General features: G+C 45.9%; 4 protein-coding genes across 4 annotated transcripts; 2 read left to right on the top strand and 2 right to left on the bottom strand.

Moving 5' to 3' along the window:
* Positions 1–1,609: 1,609 nt before the first annotated feature.
* HO173_008253 (uncharacterized protein) lies at positions 1,610–2,335 on the top strand (the record flags this gene model as incomplete). The annotated part of the gene is made up of 1 exon (XM_037310153.1): positions 1,610–2,335. One exon carries the CDS (start codon positions 1,610–1,612, stop codon positions 2,333–2,335), a length of 726 nt encoding a protein of 241 aa, XP_037162939.1.
* A 576-nt stretch (positions 2,336–2,911) lies between these two features.
* On the top strand, positions 2,912–3,723 carry HO173_008254 (uncharacterized protein; the record flags this gene model as incomplete). The annotated part of the gene is made up of 3 exons (XM_037310154.1): positions 2,912–3,094; positions 3,170–3,214; positions 3,292–3,723. 3 exons carry the CDS (start codon positions 2,912–2,914, stop codon positions 3,721–3,723), a joined length of 660 nt encoding a protein of 219 aa, XP_037162940.1.
* A 250-nt stretch (positions 3,724–3,973) lies between these two features.
* Positions 3,974–5,164, bottom strand: HO173_008255 (uncharacterized protein; the record flags this gene model as incomplete). Its single annotated transcript, XM_037310155.1, has 2 exons — positions 3,974–4,968; positions 5,023–5,164. 2 exons carry the CDS (start codon positions 5,162–5,164, stop codon positions 3,974–3,976), a joined length of 1,137 nt encoding a protein of 378 aa, XP_037162941.1.
* Positions 5,165–5,504: 340 nt separating this feature from the next.
* On the bottom strand, positions 5,505–6,414 carry HO173_008256 (uncharacterized protein; the record flags this gene model as incomplete). The annotated part of the gene is made up of 4 exons (XM_037310156.1): positions 5,505–5,517; positions 5,596–5,673; positions 5,933–6,212; positions 6,363–6,414. 4 exons carry the CDS (start codon positions 6,412–6,414, stop codon positions 5,505–5,507), a joined length of 423 nt encoding a protein of 140 aa, XP_037162942.1.
* Between the last annotated feature and the right edge of the window lie 1,453 nt (positions 6,415–7,867).

Below are 7,867 nucleotides of genomic sequence, written 5' to 3' on the forward strand. Positions count from 1 at the left end.
CTCCTCTTATTATTATATATCTAAAGGTCTTTCGAAGTTATTATACGTTATTTATAAATCTTACTATTCTTATTAATAGTCTCTATTAATATTATCTATATAGTATTCTATAAAGAAATACTTAATATTAAATTAGAGTTTTTAACGCCTATAATTTAATTTAATTCGAGAATTCTCGATTAATTATATTATATTATTCTATACGAGTAAAGGCCTATGAATTAAATTCATAATTTTTTTTTAATTAGGGCTATCGAATAAATAGGTAAGTAATCTTTAGTAAGCGAACTTTAATAAGCGATATTTAAATTCCTTGCGCTCTAATGATTATAAGATAAATTTTTCAAATTCTTAAAAATTCGAAAGGCGCAAATAGCGCTTTAAAATTTAAAACAAAAATTTCAAAATTTTAATAGAAAATAAAAAAGTTATTACTATTATGAATAATATATATCTATTTTTTTAATAAGAAAGACGTGAGAGAGCGAGATTTTGATAATTATAGACGTTAATTTATTTACCCGCGATAATTTAGCCGATCTAATTAAAGAGCGTAGTAACTCTAAATTTATAATTAGCTATATATATAAATTTAAGATTTTTAAGCTTAATTCTATCTTATTCTTTTATATATATTAATATATTCTATTCGCTTAAATATAAATTCGAAAATTATTACTATTCGTCTCTATATTTATAAATATAATTTTTTTTATATTATATCGATTTTCTTTCGATTAGACTCTCTATATACGCTTATATCTTAATTAATAATATTACTATAGCGTAAGTATAAAGAGCTACTATTATTCTTAATATCTCTTATAAAGAAAAATATAATATTAGAATTCCCAGATACGATTATTTCTTTACTACTTTTATTATTTTTTAGATATTAAGCGTATATATATATTTATCTTTCTATCTTTTTAATTACTAATTATAAGATATAATTTTATAAAGAAGAGAGAGTAATATTACGAGCGTATTTTTAATATATCTCTTAGCTCTATAACTAGCGAGTCTTAACGAAGATATTCTCTATTATATTATATCTTCTTTTTATTTATATAATTCGATAGTCTTATTATTTTAATTTTATCTTATTTATATTAATATCGTATTTATATTAATTCTAATAATTTAGAGTCTTTAACTAATTAATTAGATAGTAATAAAGCTAATATAGTTACTTATATATAAATATAACTATTTCTATTACTATTATCTCGATATTCGAATATTTAATAAGAGAAAGTAGCTTTCTTCTTCATTATTTTAGTACGATTTTGCGGGGAATCAGATAGTTTGATTGGTGGGTTCTCCCGCCGCTACTAAGCGAGAGGACTCACTTCTGGAATCCACGAGTACTCGCTTTGTCACGGTATGCCAAGGCCACCTGATAAGATAACACTAGTGTGACTTGGCAACCCAGTCATCCATTTCCTTGACAATTGGTAGCAACACCTAACCCAGGTCCCTCCAAGTCGTCTATATCGTCACTCGACCAGTAGTCTCAATATACCGACAGTCAGCCCCCTTGCGCTTCCGCTACGCAAAAACCAGCCAATCAAGTCAATCCTTTCAATAGGCCATTTGACATCACATCATGTCTTCCAACAGCCAAATAATTCCCGGCTTCACGGCAGAGCAAAGCCACGCCTTCACGAATATCCTTCTACCAGCGCTTCAAGTAGTGCTTCGCCAGGCAATCGACAAGCATTTCGACCCACTGCAGCCACAGCAAGAGCAGGAACAGAAGCATAAGCCACTGCAACAGGCAAATGTGGAGAAGACTACGGAGAAGATTGCGGAGACAGTCATCAGCAGCAGTGACACAACAGGCCTGCTCTCCACGGTCTCACATCAATCCATTCAGTCAGCTACTCAGCCAGCCACTCAGTCAGCCACTCAGCCAGAACACTCAGTTGAGCAAGAGGAGGAACCACTACAGGCAATTGCGGAGAACACTGCGGAGAAACCAAGCGGCAACAAGGCCACCGTCATCAAGAACACGGCTCAGCTCTCCAAGATCCTACGTCAGATCGCCACTCAGAAAGCGGAGAACGACACTACAATTTGGCCTGCTATCTCTATATTCCTAGGCAATATCACATTAGTGTGGCACATCACTGCAATGAGCGAACAAGAGAAGGATCTCTGCGACGATCACAGCCACATTACTATGATGGACCTCTACAGGCAAGGGTCACCTATCGGACGATGCATATTTGGACGAATTGAAACCGTCCGATGTCTTACTCCGCCAGTCATTTCATTATTCGAAAGGTTCCACTGCGGCAGGAGAACTCGTGGGATACACACCACTAATTAGCATGGTGTCTCCATTTCTTTCCGGTATTTCGATACTTTTTGCCACGAGGACGTGTCTTTTTTTCATTCTTTGCGGGCATGTTGTCACGGTATGCCAAGGCCACCTGATAAGATAACACTAGTGTGACTTGGCACCACACATATCTGCCTTGCAGGCACATAGAATAATAAACATCTTTTACACCACACATGAATTCATGACCCAGTCATCCATTTCCTTTACACGCTTTCTATCATCATCACTGCTGTACTACGCTGAGACAGCGTGTCTAGTTCCTTCTATGTTCTATGCATGCGTCCCTTCTACATCCTTCCATGCATATTCCATCATTGTTCCTTTCATGTAGCTAGCCATAGATAGCAGTGCTTTGTTCTCCATCAGCTACATAATAGCTGATGGCCCCACCACTGAATCTACACGCTTTCTATCATCACCACTGCTGTGCTACGCTGAGAGATTCCACCCTCCTTGACCTTTCCTCTTTCCTACTTTACTTTCATAGAAGCCTTTTCAGCAAAATCAAATCAAGCCAGCTTCCATTCTTCCTTCCATATTCCCTCGCCCTTGAATCCAAAGATGTCCGTCATAGGAAATTACAGCAACAAATACTTCATCGCCGTTGTTGTCTGCATCGCCGCCTTCATCTGGAAGGCGCCCGATGGCTCTCCTGCCGCAGAACATAGGGCCTACCTCTTCAATATGGCTCCCAGACCTATCAAGGATGCGTATCTCGCGCCTACACTTGCAAATATGAGCTGGGTAAGCCAAAACCCTTACTTTTCTCTTCCGCCATTGCCACCGTAAGGGACCACGACTAACTGACGGCCCCTCAAGCTTGCGTACGTCAGTCATGACTGGATAAAGGCAGTCATGTTCCAGGTGAGAAACTCAGCCGACCCGAGAGATTCGGTCATAGAAACGGCCGCCACTGATACGAGACCATGTCCCTTCTTCAGCTCTTCTCCCAAATTCCCACCATCGCGGGCCATAGCTTGCAATTTCTGGGATTCTTCGTCGCCACCGTCTATTCCTGGTTGCTTGCTCAGAAGCCATGCATCGATACGGCAATCGTATGGGGCTCGGGGATCGTCGATGCCGCAGATACCCTTCTGCTCGAGACGATGGATGCTTTGACGCCGCTGCACTCACGCATAGAGATGAAATGGGGCGCAGCGCTGGCGTACGCGATAGTCGGGGCCTGGGTATCCGCGGGGCTCGGGTTGCTTTTCACGATCGCAGCTGTTGTGGTCACGGCTTTGCACTTGGTGTTCAGCATTCTGTGGTCTAGAGTGGACTGGAGAAGAGCTTTCCTGCTCTCTATTACATCTGTTGTGGGGTATGTCGGATATTTGTGGATGAAGGAGGATGCCTTTTTGGGCGTCGCTTAAAGCGCTACGAGCTATGTTGTGTTGGGAACTTAGGGTGCGATTTCAGGTAGAGTCCAGGTATGCGGAGCGGAAGATTGGTAATCCGAAGAATGACTGGATTGACTATTTGTTGAAGACATAGGAGACATAAGAAAACAGCATGCGAGTGGGCATGTGCCTGTCTAAGATACACTGCATCACTGGAAATGAGCGCCTGAGTTCCATCCGATTCCAGTGGCCATGGCTCACGAACCCTTTTGCTCGACCTTGTTCAATACCCATTCACAGCTCTCTCAACCTTCCCGCACAACATTCTCATCTGACCCCCTTTAATCGTCGCGTTTCCGCCCACTGCGTCTCTCGTCGCTTGGACCCTTTTCAAATAGTGCTCCAGTTCTCTGACCGCCCCATGCTCCACATGGCTTTGCACCCTTTGAAGCCCTTGCAGCGCTTGCCTCAAACCCTCGTGTCGCTGATACAAGCTCGCAAGCCGGGGGCTTTCATCCTTGCAGAACCACTTCCAATTCTCGAGGCCTTTCTCGATTGCCTTGACCTCTTCTGACATGGTGGTATCCTCGTCCGAGATGATTTTGGATATCCGCTCTAGCTTGATTTTCCCTGGACCTTTCAGTCGTCGCAGAGTTTGCTTTGCCAAGCCCTCTGGTCCACGAAACACAAGATCGAGGCTTTGGTAGACGGTGGGACCAACGATCCAGGCCTCCTCCGCCCTTTGGGCAGCAGCAAAACACTCGACAAGCGCGACTTCGACAGTCTGCTCGATAACAATGGTTGTCTCTGATTCCGACTTGTCCAAATCCCGTGCGACCGAGTTCAGTTCCGGAATGTGTAGAGGTTCTTGCAGAGAGAGCAAAAGAGCCTCTACTGTCTCGAGAGCCCCAATCCCTCCCGCCAAGTGTCTTGGGATCCTCAACTCTTGTTTGCCTGGTGGCAGCAGCAAGGGAAGACTTGGATCGGTCGGTACTAGTATCCTGGGCAAGACGAAAGTGATCATCAGGATAAGAACCATGGCAAGGAAGACGATGGCAATACAACAAGATATTACGCGGCGGCAAGCTCCCGCTGTTCGCTGACGGGATGCCGGGAGTCGTCGGCCTGTTTCTGGTTGGGGTGGTACGGGAAGGCCCGGGAAAGGATTCACACGCGGGGGGCCTGGTGGAATTGGTCCTGCGGATGGGTCTATCTCGGTGGGAGATTGGCTCGGCTCATTGTTGCGTTTCTTGAATATGAGTTTCTTGAGCATCGATTCTGTGACTCGTCAGCACCAGTAACGGTTGGCGTGTGGAGTGAGTTTCAAATGACCTGGTGGCGCACTGTCTGAGTCGTCCGAATTGAGAGACGTACATCTGTCACGGTATGTGTGTTCGGGAAAGTGGTGCGCGACTGGAGTACCGACTGGTGTGTCATCTGGTACATCGTCTGGTACGTCTGAAGTATATGGCATGTTGTGGTGTGTTAATGGATGCGCTGGCGGGATGCCGGTTGTTCTGCTGGTGCGATGATGCTTCTACCGCTTGCTGGGACTTCTGGATTGGACGACATAAGTTGGGATTGTTCTTGGATCTTCTTATGCTGATTCCGTGTCTTCAGATGCGTTTGAGATAATTGACGCAATTGCGGAATTCCGCCAGTCCGTTCGCAACTCCGTTCGCAACTCCGTTCGCAACTCCGTTCGCAACTCCTTTAGCCACCAAGCCCCAAGGGAACACCGTCGCAACTCCGCTCTTGCCTTGCGGAAGAAGTCGATTGCACGAAAATAGACGAACACGGTGAGGATGAGGGTGTTAGAACAAAACACTATAATTGTGGAGTTAGTTGTGAGAGTCTTTAAGGAGACCTGACAGCCAGGTAAGAACAGAGAAGATCAAGGCTCACGAGCTTGCTTTTGTGGAGGACAGGCTCTTGGGTTTCTCCACGGCGGGATTTGGTTTGGGCGCCGAGTACACGTAGCTGCTGGGTCAAGACATTCGACCACGCCGTAGCCTGGTCCCAAAGGCACATCTAGAGTCTGTTCCCAGCAAATGTAGAGGTCCAGCTACACTTTCAACATGATTGAGAGGAGATGCAATTTGCGAGTAGATTTGCCTTGCCGGTCGCTCACATTGGGCTAAAGACTGATCACATCCAATAAGGTCAGGAGGATCCTATCTGTCGAAACATCTTCCTCAATCACCTTTTGATCTGATGAAGTCTTTCCATCTTCGCTACTAACCGGTGGCGCTGTTCTAGTCTTGCTCGGAAGCTGTAACGCGGCTCGGGTCTCGATGGCGGTTGAAAAACATTGAGGGAGCCGAGCTTCACCTGATCGTCGCCTGCAAAGGCCCAATGGACCATAGCCTCATCGCCTATCTGATCGTCATGGGTGTTGCCATGGCGACCAGGTGTATGCCCTGGAGTGTGGTATGTAGGGGCAACATGGTAGCTGTGGGTTGGTGCATCGTACTCCCATTCTCCTCTTGCTCTGTCCAGTATACTTGCGATGGACGAGGCTGCTGCGAAGGTCCTGTTGGAGGTGGATTTGAGGGTCTAGAAGGCGGACGATATGGAGGCCTCGATTGCTGCTGGTATGGAGGTCTGGGTGGCCGCTGAGGGTATCGAGGTGATGGATCTGGAGGACGTGACTGGCCGAACGTAGAGTATACTTGGAAGCAGGCCTCCGAAGGCCAGCAACAAGTGACTCGATGAGAGTCCCATAGCTAGAAGCTATGACAGCTGGCCTGCGGGCAGCAAAAATGCAGTGACTCGATGCGAGTCCCATGACGAGCCCTCGGGTAGTCATGGTAGCTGGCCTACGGGCAGCTACAAGACGATGCTGACGGGGTCTAGTACTGCTATGCACCGTGGAGCCGAGAGGGGTACACGCTGATATGTACTGAGGTAATGCAGCTGTGGGACCGATCGTCGAAGCCGGTGACAGGCCGTGGAACCTAGACGGGTACACGCCGGCGCGAGTTCTTTGAGTGACTGCGCCATCGTGCTGAAGTGATGTAGCTGTGGGACCGCAGTCGAAGCCGGCAACAGGACTATTGATCGAAATAAAGCTTCGGAGGATTGAATGAAAGAGGTTCGGTAGAGGTACTCAATGCCTACTGGAGCATAGCTTGTTAGTATTGATGATTGATAGAGGTAGTTGAGCGTAAGGTGGTGAAATAGGGAAGGAGGTGAAAGGTTGATAGTAGTAAAGGAGAGGGGAAAGACTCACCCACAACGCATCAGCACCACTGTACGACGGCAGTCTCTTCACCCTGCAATGCTGTAATGATAGCGCCGAACCTGGCAAGTGCTGTTACTCTCTCTAAGGTATGTTGAATGGGTGGTGAGCCAAAGGGGAAGATGACAAGGGCAGCAGTAGCATCAAGATAGCAGTGAGCAGACGCATTCTTTGCTTGTTTTGCTTTGACTGGCCCAAGACTTAGACATTGTGAGCATCTTACTCTTGCCAGTGCCAGTGCCAGTGCCAGTGCCAGTGCCAGTGCCAGTGCCAGTGCCAGTGCCAGTGCCAGTGCCAGTGCCAGTGCCAGTGCCAGTGCCAGTGCCTGTGCCTGTGCCAGTGCCTGGTTGAAAGGCATGGCTGAGCTGGAAGATGTTGTTGACATGTCTTTCGGCACAGTACGAGTACACAGGGTAAAGATGATGAAGATGATGAAGATGACAAACAAATCCTTCCTTGATTTCGACAGACATCAAGATCGAGGATCTCTAATCTCTAGGGTTAGGGTTAAGGTTGGTACAGCACAGATCATGTACGAGTACCTTACAATTAAGATTAAGTCTTCAGATTCAGCAGCTATTAATGACTAAAAATGAATAAGTAAATGAAAAAAACATTCTGCCGATATCTGCATCATCCAAATCCAATCGCAGTCTTCCTTTATGCATATCATACTCAAGATGAGATACATTATTATCTAGAGTAGACAACACGCTTGATCCCCCAAGTACGGCTGGTAAGAGGTGGTGAAGCTACATCATGGGGCATACCTCACCACTACACCACATCCTGATGGATCAGTCTCGCGCACAAAGATCTGTCAATAAGTCGTTTGACGACGTGTTTCTGGCACAGTTCAGCCGTCTGATACGCCATGTGCACTCCACGAGGGTGGTTTGCAGAAGTCCTTGGACATGCCGAGATTATTCCGGTAGC

This window comes from Letharia columbiana (assembly GCF_014066305.1).
Source record: "Letharia columbiana isolate WasteWater2 chromosome Unknown Sc0000029_s0, whole genome shotgun sequence".
NCBI classification, from domain to species: domain Eukaryota; kingdom Fungi; phylum Ascomycota; class Lecanoromycetes; order Lecanorales; family Parmeliaceae; genus Letharia; species Letharia columbiana.